The following is a 15,800-nucleotide window of genomic DNA, read 5'->3' on the forward strand; positions in this document are numbered from 1 at the left end:
ATGTTTACAACAGAAATTAAATCAATCTGCTTGGGGTTCAAAAGTTTAAATACCTGTTAAATGCGTCTGAAAGCAGCCGAACAAAAGTGATGTCAGGCAAGGTTTCAAAGGGTTAAGTGCAATCTGACATTTTTGTACTTAACTTGAGTATTTCCATTTTATGCTACTTTCTACTTCTGCCACCTCAGTTCAGAGGCAAATTTTTGTATTTTTTACTCCACTACATGTATCTCACAGCTATATAGTCACTTAAAAACATCATCAAAAACCAAACAGACTCAGAAATTGAAGTCACGTCCACACTCGATGCTCTTTCATCACGAGTAAATATGAGGTGGTGAAAAGCAAGAAATAATTAGAAGAAAATGTCCATGAGATTTGACACCAGAGACCCAAAATAGCCGCTCTGCCCTTCTGCTAATGGGCTCACTAACAAAATTCATCTCCGCCTCACAACTGAGGCCACAAATTTGGGATGACAAGGCTGCACGGTGTCTTCGTTCCACCTCACAGAAGAGAAGAGTGTGCTCGCCACAGGAAGTGCTGCACGCTTTCTTCAATGAGACGGCTGCCGGTTTTTGTCGTCGCTCTCCTTGTTATTATCGGCAGCACATTGTAATGACAGAGCGGATGTTATCGCGGCTCTGATTGTGTCTGGATAATAAGAGTAGGTGCCAGTGGTCGCTAATTATCAATCAGCCTCACTTTAAATCCACTTTTATGTGTAGTGACTAAGAGTGTTTTATGAGGAAACAGCCGGCCATGAAGCCCAGGAGACACCCAGCAGGATGTTGTTGTGAAAAAGCACCCGGCTGTGAGCGTAAATCTGTTTGTCACTGGACACTGTGACGGACTCTGTGGACAACAGACAACACAGATCAATACAGTATGAGAGGGAGAGCGGGGGCTTTTAAAGCCACAGTTGGAAACTTTTATAAAAATATATTTCCTCTGTTATTTGATAAAAGTGTCACCATGTCCACACAATATCGTATAACACAGATATTCTGTGAAAAGAAAACAATGTTTTTCCTTTTCTGTGGCATTTTCTTGCACCACGGCTGACGGAAAGCAATCAGTCAGAGCAGAGGAATCTCTAATGCAGCTGTCAATCGTATCAATCTGTAGGCGGGTTTCCATTAACCCTTAAATGCAACTGAAGTTGCAAATGTAAATGTAAACCTAATGGAAAAACATCAATTTAAAAAAAACAAAGACTTTTTTATGCTCACATGAGGTGGTTTTTCAGGCGGTTCGAAAAAGCAATATTTAGCAAAACTACAATGGAAACACTCTTTTGGCTTTTATAAGTCACATGATGCCGTGGCTGTGAACTTGTCGGTGGGAACTGGTTCCCTCATGATGCAGCATGAGCTACAAGAACTGTTATTGCATCGCACAACTCTTTAAAAGTCGAGCGGATCATCCAAAAGTTTTGAATTCACAATTCCACTGAAATTGTGGACTATCAGCTCCACAATTTAAGCCCGGACTTTGTAGTTAAACTCTTCTGCCTCCACATTTGCTTTTTGGAAAGTAATAATCATACTCAATAATAAATAAAGTAATAATCTCAATAATCAATAAAGTAATAATCTTTTATTACAGATTAAAATTTCAAATCAGATCCACTCACGAGCAAAAAGACTGTTTTTTTTATGTGTAAACAAAAAATTTGTTGAAGTTTTTTCAAAGGCCGGATGATTCAGCGCGGTCCAGAGACGGAGAATGCTGTTGTGTAATGCTTGCGAGGATGCAGACGAGCATCATTCCTCCACACAATCCCGGCGCTGCAGAGAAGCGTCACCCTGACCTCTTGTCTCATTTCCCATCCTCCGAGTGTCTAGAAACAAATTGCTCAGCTCTCGCTACCTCCGTCTCTTCAGCTTTATTCCACTTCATTTTTCTAACTGGAGGCTTTCTACTTTTCCTGGTGCCTGAGGTGCTTTAATGTTTTTCAGAACAAATCGTCTCTGTCAGAAGCACACCTCTTTACATTCATACAGCGCATTGATTTCACACACGGGAGCTGCTCCGTTTACTTTTGGCTGCTCAGCTTGTGGACAGTTTTTGGCTCGCAGTAATTCAGTGCAGGTTGAGTAAAATGCTTCTCGGACTGCAACATCTTTTTTTAATCTCCTTTTCTCCCTCTCCGACTTACATGCTTTTCACTGGGTGAGTTTGTAGTTAGAGGCGGCCCGAGATTGATGATGGATGAACTCGCTGATGTTGCGATCAAACTTTAATGAAATGACGTTACAGTTAGAAACTATTAGTTGTTGGTGCTGTGGGACTGTGGCTGCACGCATGTTTAAACAGGAAAATAAGAGTAATTTAAATGTCTTTAGATTAATCTGACATTAAAGAAGTATTTCACTGCTGGAAAAATTCATAAAGCTGGGCTGTCTATGCAGTAGAAAGATGCAAATACTTATGAGGTTGTTGTAGTATGAGAAAACAGAGGAAAAGGGCTGTGGTATTTGCTTTTGCTGAGTGGGTTGAGAACCTACAACTACCAGAATGCACTGCACCACACCAGATTAATGAATGCCCCCAAAGGTGGGTCAATGTAGGATCTCAAGTCACAGTTAAACAGTACACTAAAATATGTTTCTGAAAACATTTAAAGGAAAAGAAAACAGCAATGCTATAACAAAATCTTGGTCAATACTATTTAAACTCTGTATTTAAAGTCTCCATTTTTACAATACAGGAAACAGTATGGTGCCTGCTTCCTGTTTGAAAACTCAAACAGTGCACTGAAATGTTTCTGAATAAATTTTAAGCGAGAAATAGGCATCTCAGTAACAGAATTTGGTTTATATTCTGTCAGTTCTGCCTGGTTTTGCCATTTGATGGGATTTTGGTCTGTTTGAGAAAGAGAGAAGCGAGTCTCTGTTTTAATCTGCTTGTTGTTGAGGTTCAGTAATTACAGGATGGCTTCTCTCAGTTGTAATCACCGAGTGCATCTACTTTGTTCCTCTAACTCTTCAGCCGAATCCTCCGCAGCACCTCTAGTGACTGCCCTCCTTCAAAACCTGTCATGCTGGAAAATCTTCAGAGCACTTCTTACGTATTCTTTTTGTTGTGGGAATATTAAAATGCAGAAGTAAAATGTGTAGTTGAAGTTACAGCCCAAGAGCGAAATGTGCCATCTGACAGATTTGAGAGATGAGCAGGGAGATCAGGGCCGGTGGAGGGAAGTTTTCACAGTTCATTTATGCTACCCACTTTTTTTTAAAATTTGAAACTGAAAAGTATAGAGCACATTATTAAACCTTAATGCTTTAAAGAATCATGCATGATCCTTTAAAGGTTTGTCAAGTCCTTTTACATATTCTTTAATCTGATCTATTTTTTAACTCTATTTAGTAAAGTTCTTGTATTGCTTACAGTATTTTAAGACAAAATTAAACAGGGTTGTTTACCTCTTATTTTTGGAAGAAGCAAAAAAAAAGTGACCAGAAAAGTAGAGATGGCAATTTGACACCGAAGACAGAACTGTTTGGAAACGTTTGGTCACTTCCGACTTCACGCGATCGGTACCAAACCCGCAGAGATTAAGTCTCCAGTAATGAATGAAACCATTAAAATGTTCTACAAACTAACTGCAGCATAAGAACAATGTCATTAGGTCACATAGCTAATAATGATATGAAATAGTCACCATATCCTACAAGAACTAAATCAACAGCAGTTTGATTTGATTTGCATGACACTTACTGATGTGGGCTTTTGGGCCGGGGAAGAGGGAGCTCATAACAAAAACAATGATAAATGGGTGCAATGAAAGCTTCTACCAGTAGATGCCAATGCAGAGTGAACAGGTTTTAAATCGTTTCAAAGCAGTGGTTTAAAAGTATTGAAACGTTTCAAAGTTTCGAATTTGCCCACTGTACCGAAAAATGTCTCCATTTCAAAACCTGAGCCAAAACACATAGCACACTGACGGCAGGTATCAAAAAATTCAAAAGGAAAATCTAATCTTACCTCATCGTACTTGCAAGCAGCGTCTGCCAGGCTGCTGGTTTCACCCAGTAGACTGAGATCCAATTCACTGGGACCTGAAGACAAACCACACAAAACAATCATCCAACTGTGAGTTTACTGTTAATTCACTTTAAATGACTCATTTTTCAAAGCAAATGGCATGAGTGTCAGTCATTTCAATTTCAACTTTTTAAATAAAGATTTGTAGACACTTTAAATGACCTTTGGACCTGTTCTTGAGAATAAATGTGTTTTTAAATGTCTCACTCAGACAACATTGATCTTCAGTTGTTTTCCAGGCAGTTTAGTTGATGCTGTCATTTGTGCCACAGTTCAGCAGTCAGTCAGTCCCTGACAAGATTGAAACTAACGACTATTTAAACTCTTTTTAAACATTGATTCAAAAATAATTATTGGGGCAGTTAAAGCCTTTACTTGTCAGTGACAGCAAAGAAAAGAAAGAACTTCTCAAAATGCTTTTCAGATGAAAATATGTACAAAAGCATAATCAAAAAATAGGGAAAAAGAAAAAAACACACTAGAATTACCGTCTTACGGTTATTTGCCTCCCTGAAGCAGTCAAGTTGCACAGTTTACAGTCACGTCTGTTTGACGTTTAAGGGCCAGGAAAGTGCTTTTGAAAACACTATGATGTCACAGTGAGGCTGGCATCACCTTGTTATTTATCCTCAAAGACATATGTGTGAATTTTGAGGTTTCTGGGACCTTTGATCTTTAACCACCAGAATCTTAGAAGTTCATCCCAGTCCCAGTGGACGTTTGTGCCAAATTTGAGAATGTTTACACAAGTCCTTCTTGAGATTTTGGATTTATGAGAGGGCCGCAGTGACCTCGACTTTTGACCACCAAAATCGAATTAGTTGACACCAAGTGAACGTTTGTGCCAAATGTGAAATAATTCCCTTGAGGCATTCTTGAGAAATCACGTTCACAAGAATAAGACAAATTAAGTAACAGTAACCTTGACCTTTGACCTATGGCCACCAAAATCTAATCACTTCATTGTTTAGTCCAAGTGGATGTTTGTGCCACATTCAAAGGAATTTCCTCCAGGCGTTCTCGATTGTGCCCACATGCAAATAGACAACCCAAAAACATAATGTCTTCAGCCAAGGTTATTTCCAGCATGGAGGGACAAAAAGTTTGAGAATAAAAAAAGTTATAGATATTTGTACTGTTTTCTGTGATGGCCAAATCCCTACACAATTGATATGTGTCTGTATAAGTTGCACAATCTCTTTACGTTAGAGCTCATTTAGTTTCATGTGCACCCCTACAGCATGCAACAAACTTCCAGATGTAAACATGCAGATGCACATGCACATCTGCACTTTGAGGAAAATAGCCTAAGCTGAGGCCAATTTTGGCTGCGCAAACACAGTAACCAGCACTGAACCTCAACTTCCTGTTATCCGAAGGCTGCAGAGGGTGATGCTATGATAAACTGTAGCACGTGGCATTTTCCTCCCCTTCCTTGGTGAAACTGGGTCGTGAATAACACTTCCCCTTGGCAGTTTTTTCCCCCTGCATGCCAGAGCTCCCGAGGAGAGAACTGGGTTAGATTGCAGCTTCAAACGTTCAGGCAGATTCCAGTGAGACAGCAGCTGTGCATTTCTTACATGCATTATGCTAAAAAGTGTCAGTTTGTGTCAAATTTACTGGGAAACCAGACCTGTGTCCTCGCTGCAGACTTAGTCAGCAACATGTCAGAGTACAGAGGGGCTGAGCTATGACAGGTGTGACAGTGCGGAAGTTTTTGTTTTGCTGTGGAGGCCAGTGATGTCAGGTGGCTGAGGCTGCAGTCGTCAGCGACATCTAAGTTTGGTCAACATAATTACAGACTGAGGATGAGGAGGCCGCAGGAGGGAGGCAGCAGTTTCCTCTCTCCTGGGGAAAACACAGTCAAAGCAGCAGACGGACGAGGAAGCAATTTTTCTGAAGAGTTTGTCTCAACTACTGCTACTCTATTTTTAAATCTTAGTTGATTTATTTGTTCCCTGAAGCTTTTCTTTATACTTTATACTCTAAATCAGAGGAGGGATGCAATTTCACCTGATCAATAAGACAGGGCTGTGCAGGCCCCCAGCTGGCAGGGAACGTTCCCACAACATTGGCTGATGTTACTGACGAGTTGCAATAATACAAATAGAAAACACTTTAATCTAATGTTCAAAGAACATCTTAAGGATTTTTAAAAATAATTTAAAATAATGTTCCTGTAATGTTAAATGCTAACAAGGACGTAATGTTATAACTGCAGCATTCTGCTCCAATCTCATTATCCGCGGGTGTCTCCGAATGTCCGCTCCGCTCTCATTGTCCGACAGGTGATTCCAATCTCTTCTAGGACACTAAAATGTCTAGATCTGGACTTGATAGTGTCATTTATTAGCGTGCTCGCTGCCTACAGTAACCGCTGAACACCGGTGTAAGCGGCCGCCGTCTTCCCCCTCCCTCCCTCTGCTCCGTGTGTGTGTGATGGGGACATGATGAGAGGACATGATGAGAGGACACGCTGGACACGGTTTGTGTTCAGTTGTAGTGAGTTTCCAGCTCAGTTATGCTGAAAGAATAAACTGATATCTGATGTTTGATTCCTTCCAACAACAAGCAGAACAACATGTAAATCTGCAGAGATCACAGCAGAGCCGTGACTTAGGGACTGTTCTGTAGCTGTGCTGCTTCCTGACATTTTGGGGAATGTTCCTCTCTATAGTTCCTCTATAATGCAAACAAGATATTATTTTCGGCATTATTTTTGTACAATTCAAATTGACATAAAAAGATAAGAGGGAAAAAACCCAAAATCTAAAAATGTAATTGATTTTGCTCTTGAAGATGACTTTTGAAAATGTGATTTTCCCAGCTTTTTGTCTAAATTCATCTGTACTCACCACATCTCAGCCTCATCGGTTTATCAATATCGGCTGAATAATCATTATCGTGCATCACTGGTTATGATATCTTCATATCTCACTTAGCAGTCAAAGGGAACCTTTAAGATGGACAGAAATAATGATTTGATGTATATTGTGATATCTATCGATATCGACATATATGAAAAAAAAAAATTTCCATATCGCCCAGCCCTACTTCAAACAAAAACAAGAAAAACCCCAAAAAGCCTGCACAAAAGGGCACTTTGTACATCACGGGGCAAAGGGCACCCTCAGCCACCCGCCCTGCACGTGCCTGCTCTGAGAGGATGCAAAGCTGAAGCTAAAGCTTTCACATATGCGACTCACATTTCAGATTTTTCATGATGTGTATCTAAGACCCTAAAATAGACCTTTCAAATTGCACTTCATTCAGTGTGCTTTTCTGTATGTTCTTGGGTGACACAGCCGTTGTGCACTTCCATTACAGGGAACATATGCAGAGGAACATATTGATACATGTACATTGATGTAGATGTCACGCTGCTCTTAATTGCACCTCAAAGTGCAGCTGCATGAAGGTGGTGTGGTACAGTTCCTCACAGTCTATATTTCAGCCTCCTGTCATGAGACGCTGCTGTCAAGTGTGTCAGGTAGCTGTCAAGTAGCACGAGGCAATTACAATGTCAAGAATCGCTGGAATGTGAACATTTTGTGTCTGGTTTTTATCATCTGATGCACAGAGAGAAGCTGAAAACTGTTTTTAATCGATGGTTTGGCGTCAAATGTCATGTGATGATGTCCACTAACAGCTCTCTGTGGCTGCTCACTGTGCTCCTCTCATCAGAACAACACTTGATCTAAACAGATTTCCTCTTCTTGGACTATTTCGAGGTGCCATCTGTCGTCACGTGGTGATTCTGCTCCTCCTGACACAGACCTCAGTTTCTCCTTAGGGAATCTGTCGTGGCTGAACGGCTCTTCATGATAAAACCAACATTTCAGATTAGAATAAAACCATCGTTTTGGAATAAAACACACAACAAGAATAAAATGGTAATTTGTTTTGTTTGTCATTAATAGCCAAACTCAAGATGTGCTCTTCCCTATGCAGCCTCCTGCAGTGCTGCAACTGTGCACACAAAACAGGCCAACTCGAGTTTATTTATAAAGCCCAAAAGCCTTAAAGGGATTTTTAATCTGTGCAGTTTGAGAAGACCTCTGCTCTGTCCTGAGACCGTCAATGAGCACCGAAAAGACTTTTTAAAAATTGGGCAAAAAAGAGAAGCAAATAAGAAGTGATCCCTTTACCCCAATAAACTAATTTAAACGTGTCAAACAGTGTGCTTTATTCACCACATTAATATGAGAATGTAAGCCATGCTTTAATTTTGATTGACTTGCATTGAAGCTTCCACTATTCTGCACGTTGCTGTATGTGCCTTCTGAAGATTAGAAACAAAGGGGGATAAACTGTCTCCCTATTGTGAAACGTGCTTATTAAGAATAACATGCATTTCAATTTGCCAAATGTGCAACCTTTAAAAACTGAACTTTTTAAAAAACTTTCTATTTCCAACAATGTTTGACTCATATGCATATGCAGAAGTATTGATTTGTATCAGCTTAAAAATAAACTATATCATGAATATATGGACAATATTTGCATGATACAACTACTAAGTAACTACAAAGTAAAGACATCCCCAGTTTCTTACAATCCATTTTATATTGCTTGAAAAAAACATTTTTTACCTAAACAACTGTCAAAAACCAAATTTTATTATTTCTTAATGTTACAATTGAACACGTCGTGATAATGTTTTAATGTGAAGGAGTCACGGTGATGGGACTGTCGAAGATCTGCATTTAGGTTTAATTTGACGTACAAGCGATGCATGCGGATCAGTGATTGGATTTAAATGACATGACTCAATTTGAGATGTGTTGTATGTTATTGGACCCACGGGACTCCATAGCAGTATCGATGAGCTCAAATGTTAATGTTTTTTTTTTTAAGTTTATTTTTTGGGGATTTTTCCCTTTATTGATAGGACAGATGTAGAATGACAGGAAATGTGGGAGAGAGAGGGAGAATGACATGCACCAGAGAGCCACAAGCTGGAATCGAACCCGGGCAGCTGCAAAGGCTGCAGCATATGGGGTGCACACTATAGCAGGTGAGCTAGAGGCCGCCCAAAATGTTGATGGTTTTGAAAAAAGTGGAGCTAAATCCTCAATAGAACCAGGTTTTGATCCCCATCCGCATTTTCTGGACGGGAGGGCAATATGTGACGGACCTGGACGATGTAATTTCACTTTTGTACACTATGTAAAATTGGGTCAGACCCTGGCGCACTTCCTGGGGGCTTGCTCTGTTTGGGCTAATGGGCCCTTGAGGCCTGACAAACATGGAAGACCCCTGTGGTGCAGTAAAGCAGTGGAAACAGGAGGCAGTGAGCAGCCTCAAAGATGAGGGAACAGTTACAGGTTCACTTTATTATAATGGAAAATAATTACAGCTTTGCATCCAGGAACCAGGCGTATTCTACCAGCTCTGTTCTGTGCCAGCAGCAAATTTTCCCCTTTAACTCAAACCTTCATGATGTCTATCACTCTGTGAGGTCGCAGCTGAAACACCTGCAGAGCGCCGACTGATCATATCTATTAAACCAGCATGAAACTGTCTCAGTTAGAGATGTGAATGTGTCTGGCACATTTTTTAAAAAACGGTACATTATCAAGTTTTACATAACACACAGTCTCCATCTGACGCCATCTGACTGATCAAAGACGGACTCTAACCTTGTTGATTCTCTGTTTCTCACAAAGCGTGGCCAACCCTGCTTCACTGGTTGCTATGCCAACTCTTGTGGTAACCAGGGAGCTGGTGGTTAGTGTGTTTCTTTTTCTCTCTCTTCTTGTGTATGTGGATTATTTTGGAGAAGCATTTCTACACATGCAGCTCTTAAAAAACAATAACCTCCCTGAGGATGTTCTTTGCTGTGACTGTTGGTATTTTATCTATTGCATCACATTTCATCATCAGTTGGCCTGAAGCTACTGTAAAGAATGATTTTTACTACATTATACATACAAATAAGTATACATGGAACACAGACTAACACAATTTCTAATTTATTTGTTATGACTTGGCCCTAACAAACTCCTCCCTTTGGGAACATCAGTTTGATCTAAGCTGTATATCATTTACCACCATTTACACAGTGATAGGACTCGGAGCTTTTACTCGACAGTAAAAATTTCACAAGCACATGTCCTGCATTCATAATTTATCAGCGTCTGACTATACTTATACTTACAAAATGTGAAAATATTCATTATGCAGATGATGCTGTTGTCTTTATCATGTTAATGTTGCTAGTAATGCATTGATCACAATGCGATTAACGTCCGTACATAAGGTTTTATCGTGTACAGATTGTACGATTTTTGCAATCTTATAAGTTTGGTGCAAGTTACACACTGTGACATGGATCTTAATAAACTTTGGTACAACATCAGTTTTGATGTATGTAGACTGAACGATGACATCACATGCTAAATCATAGGCTACGACCTACATCCATCGACTTACATCCAATGACGTCAATACGCAAGAACAAAATGTCGTCGGTGTGCGTCATCCATCTACTGTTGTCGTAAGATCACTTTTTCCCTGGATTTCAGTTTTGACTCAACAGACAGTAAGGCTTGTTGTATTTTTTTAGGCAAACTGATTTTAAGAAAACTTGCGGTACCTACAGGCCGATTAAAAGGCGTTAAGAGTCGGCAGTCACTGACAATATAAAACAGTCAACAAAACAGGTTTGTCAACACTTGCACATCATTGCAACCATGAGCGGTCCTTGAGCAAACAGTAAACGTGTGCAAAATAATTAGGCTGATAGGTCCAGTAGTTTGCGATATTAGCTGCAAACAGACGGAAAAACACACACGACCAAATGCATGATAATTCCACCAACCTAGAACGCAGAGATTCACAAAATTTCCCGGTTAAAATTGTTCCCAATAAGTCATAAAGGCCCAGTCTTAATTTGATGGGATGTAATATAATTAGCCTGATTAAAACCACTATTAGGTTGAAATATTGCTAATATAATGCTTCTGAGGCTAATATCTACTTAAGTAGTTTTGAAACATGTTTGATATGGGGTTGCAAATTGTAAGCATTTTGCGTATGATTAATCGTTAAAATTAACGATAGACTAATTATTATTTGAAAAAATAAAACTTTGCTTGTTTCAAACAACAGCAAATGCGTTTTATCCTCAGTCAAAGCTCTCAGCAACATATTTCATATATTTTGACAGCATTTCATCCATTAATTGAATAAATTTAACATGTTCGATTAAATCCTTAATTGTTATCATCTCTATAAAAAAACTATTAAAAACAGTTTTATGAAAATAAGAAGTTTTATGAAATAAATAATATTATCTCACCGGCTGCGGGCTCTCTGGAGGGAAACAGCTTGTTGTCCAAAGTCATGCTGATGTCACAGAAGACCTCCTCCTCGTCTCGGTCGGCATCCAACTGTAAGGAGAAAAAAAAAAATTGTCTTTGATACTCTGTTCATTCCCAGTTCATCAGTTTGCTTTTTGACCTTTTATGTTTTTCTGCTCGAGAGCTGAACAGAAATGACAGCTACAAGACGTACACAGAAGTCACGACCCAGGCCCATGTTACAAACAAAGCGGACATGCTCAGTCCGTTAAGCTGCCGTGACATCCAGAACGAGACTCATTATGAGATCAAACATAAGAAACCAGCTCTGATGCCGATGTGCTGCACACTCGAGGGGCATTCTGTATTCAACACACATCGGAGGGAAGCTTTAATAACACTAGATTAATTAGGCTCCCCTATGTGTCAGTCGGTCTCTTTCAGATTATTCAGGGGCCGCCTGTCTTCCTTTTGCACGTGCTGTACTCGAAAAATTGACCGTGAAGAATCGGGTTTGTGAGCGAGCTAGAAGCTGATTGAGGCCGACTTCTCTTCCTTCTTAATCTGCTCTTTGGCCGTCCCTCAGTTCTCATCAGGGACGATGACGAGGAGCTGACAGGCGACCTTGTGCATACAAAAAAAAAGCGTTTAACAATAAACAGGCTGGACATAATTGCTCTGTTTCCTGATGCCTGCAGGTGTGTGATTCTCACCAGGCTCACTTTCCAAACTAAACACAGAAATGAATGAATGTCAGCTGTGGGAGTGGAGGTCAAATGGCAAAATGTGAGATAAGGATAGCCCACAAGCAACAACCAGCTTCCTCCTGGGGTTTCCATGGTAACAACCTAAAAAAAAAAGCAAAAGGAGTCTGGTGTGTTCTGTGTGGGAGAGTCCCCCCGAGCCCACCTGCATTCCTCCGGAGAGCGAGGCATTGAAAAACCCATTAGACCCGTGGATGTGTCTGGCATTGTGAACAGAGAAAAGTGACCGCAGCGTCTTTTCTAGCCAAAATTTGTTCCTGCTTCAACAGAGAGGCTCCGGATAATCCATTTATATTTACAAGGAAGTGTCTGAGAGCCTTCAGAGAAAGCGTCACTTGTCAAGGACAGATTAGGAGCTCTAACTTTTTGGAGAAAAGGCTGATGATTTAATGTCTTCACAGAGGCTCCTCAGACAGCAGGCGAGGGACGGGAACATGCAGTGCAGCAGAACACTGCGTTTAAATAAAAGCAAGCAAAGTGCACCTGAGTCCATTTAGGCTGATAATCAAAACTGATGCTTCATCCTCACCAGTGGTGGAACGTTACCAAGTACACTCACATACTATTACAAATTTGAGGTACTTTTACTCAATGATTTTAACTCTTAGGGACTGTTTGGTGCATTTTACCCACTTTTAATTCTTCATTTTTTTGATAATTTTGTCTGTGATCATGCATATGGCACATTTTGGCAAGACTGTGTATTTTTGCTTAATCTTGGAATTTGCAGTTCAGCTCCTAAAATAAGTCTAAAATACACAGTGGAAACAAAAAATCTTGCAAAAAATGCACCACTGAAACCCATTCAAACTGCAACTTTTGATCCCACAACAAAAAAACATGCATTGTATTATTCTGAGAGTCATTCTGGGCTTTGTAATTTTTACTATTTTCCTCCTGATTACATCTTTATTTATTTATTTATTTGACCATATTTGGCATATGAAAAAAAGCATGCTATTTCCACTAGGTGTACTGTCACAATCAATGTTCCTGCAAATCCCTATAATACATCTACTTAGCATGGAGTATACTGAAAATAAACATAGTGTCATCATGACAAAAACCTGGCATTTTAAGGGTTAAAATTCTAAAAATGAATGAATATTTGATATATATACTGTATATATATGATTAGGACTGAAAAACAAATAAACTCAATGAAAGTAGAAAATAATATTTTTTGAAAAGTGCATTTTGTGCACAGAGCGATACAAGTTTGTATATTGTTAAAATGGGCCCTAAGGGTTAATTTCATGCCATTTTCTGATTCTCCTCCACTGCACTTCAGAAGGCTGTTTTGTAGTTTTTACTGTTCTGCTAATTTTCGAAAACTGTAGTCACGAGTGGCTTAACAAATTGAACACAAACATTAAAATATACAAGAGCAGCTGAAACAGTTAGTTAATTGATTTGATCATTAGTTGATTTATTTACTTTTTTAGCACCATTATTTTAAACACTTTTTAATATCTGTTCATGGCTTACTCATCATGTATTATTTGTAAATTATTTGCATTTGTTAAAATCAATTCCCTCCCCACATACAGAACAGAGTGTAAAATCTTTTTATGGTCCACCAGTGAGGTGAAATGAGGTAAAAACCCTCATCCACCATCTCAAAGGTCTCAGAGGAGAAATAGATTAAAGGAGGCAGATGAAGCTCTGACAGCTTGAAGCAGCAGCGTCTTTGAAACTTTTTCAGGAGCACATTTTCTGTTTGATCATTGCAATAGTTGTTCATACTGATTAGTTACAGTGCTGGTGTCTTATTTATATTCCCAGGAATAATGAAGGAACACCTCATAACTGTCCCCAGAGAGATAAGGCTCTCAGAAAGATGGAGTGAGGTGTCTTTTGTTTATTTATATCTGCGTGGTATCTAACAGCAAGTGGAAGGAAGGCTGGAGCTCAACTCACTCACTACGTCATTAGATCGTCCTTTGTACTCGGGATGACAGGACGAAATATTATCTCTCCTTTTCTGCAATTTCCGCTTAGGCTTCATTGTGGAGGTCTCTGTGTGTGTGTGTGTGTGTGTGTGTGTGTGTGTGTGTGTGTGTGTGTGTGTGTGTGTGTGTGTGTTTGATAAGTTGAGTCATCAAACATGAAAAAAAAGAAACTCATTTGTACATCATCGTCACTTTTTAAACACAGAAATCTAAATGTCACAAAGTCTGTTTACGGCTCAAATGTCGAAAACGCTGCCATACCTTTCTCACAATGACAAAAAGGGCGAGTTAATTCGGCGAAAAAGTTGAGATGTTCATCGACAATTGCAATTCAGCCGACGCCGATGTGCAGTCATGAGTCACTGGATTGTTCCTTTATAAACTTATGCCTGCCTTTATTGGACCTGACATTTGAAATAAAAGGATTGCTTTCACACAAAAGCCTTTTGCAGAAGGAAAGCAATTAAGCCTCAGAGTTTATTGCTTTCATTAGAAACTATTGAGTCCTAATTACTGCGGAGCAGGAGGAACTCATCCAATCAGAAGTTAATGTAATCTTTATAATCTGCTGGTGCTCAGATACACTGTTACAGGGAGGTTAAACACTGCTTAGACAGAATAATAATATAATCAAAATTAAAAGAAAGTTTAGATGCAGCACTGTATGCAGGACTCTAGACTGCCACCAAAATGGTCATATATGCGATCATTTTTTGTGCGAGTTTAAATTTTAAACTCATCCTTTTAAAAAGCAAAGATAAATGAATCAGGTATTAACTTTAAGTGGACAGAAAACATTAAGAGTTGACACAAAAGATCTCAGGGGAGGATTTATGACTAACAGTCCATTATCCTTTAATGACGCACAGCGTTAATCGTGTTGGTTAATCTGTCCATCAGATTGTTGTCCATCCTGTCCTGACCGTTCAGGATTTACCATCAGTGGTGTGTTTTCCATTAACTCTCAAACGGCGCAAATTGAAACTGATATCAAAAACAGTCAAAAATTGGACAGCACTCCAGTTGAAGCATCTTTTATTGCCACATGAACGTTTTGGGCCAGATGTCCTTCTTCAGCATGTGCACTGGCAATAACGTAGGCTGGTTATGATTATGTTATTGCCAGTGCACATGCTGAAGAAGGGTGTTGTGAGTGCCTTGTTTTATTTTTCCAAATTGAAATTGCAATTACAAAATATGCCCAGTGGAAAACCGCAATGCAATTAATGCATTGCAATGCATAAAAAATTAATGCAAAAAAGTTTTTACTCTGGCATGAGGTGGTACTTTAGGCGATTCAAAAAAGCTATAGCTCGTATGATGTGTAACAAGAAATTACAAAGATGTCAGACCGGCTTTATTGAGTGGCCTTAATATAAATAACTAATGTGTTGGAAATCCATCGCTATGTTTATTGGAATGCTATCGCAAGAGGAGTATCGCAAGTTGCATAATATCACTCAGTGGAAACACGGTCAATTCGCAATTGTGTTGTTGAAATGTAGAAATTATTGCTTAAGTTTTGTGCAAATCTGTGATGGAAACCCACCTAGTGACAGCAAGTCAATGTCTTCAATGATGTTATGTACATTATAGGAATCACAAGGAGAATACGTGCTGGTGGTAAACGGACTGTTGAAAAAAAAATCTGACTACTCCAGTTTCACGTGGATAAAGATCATATTTCGTAGTCTGATTGAAAAGTTTTCTCCTCTGCCTGTTTTTCAGTG

At 39.4% G+C, this 15,800-nt stretch overlaps 1 protein-coding gene across 1 annotated transcript in view; it reads right to left on the reverse strand.

The window, feature by feature from the left end:
• Positions 1–15,800, reverse strand: part of ak5 (adenylate kinase 5) — a 91,630-nt gene that overhangs the window by 35,419 nt on the left and 40,411 nt on the right. Inside the window, exons 7-8 of the mRNA XM_042496988.2 lie at positions 11,354–11,444; positions 3,991–4,064 (exon numbers count right to left, since the gene is read on the reverse strand). Coding sequence (XP_042352922.2) covers positions 3,991–4,064; positions 11,354–11,444 — 165 coding nt within the window. The remainder of the gene's footprint in view (positions 1–3,990; positions 4,065–11,353; positions 11,445–15,800) is intronic.

The sequence above is a fragment of the Plectropomus leopardus genome, chromosome 12 (genome assembly GCF_026936395.1).
Source record: "Plectropomus leopardus strain MGB_pleo_1.0 chromosome 12, ASM2693639v1, whole genome shotgun sequence".
Lineage (NCBI taxonomy): Eukaryota > Metazoa > Chordata > Actinopteri > Perciformes > Serranidae > Plectropomus > Plectropomus leopardus.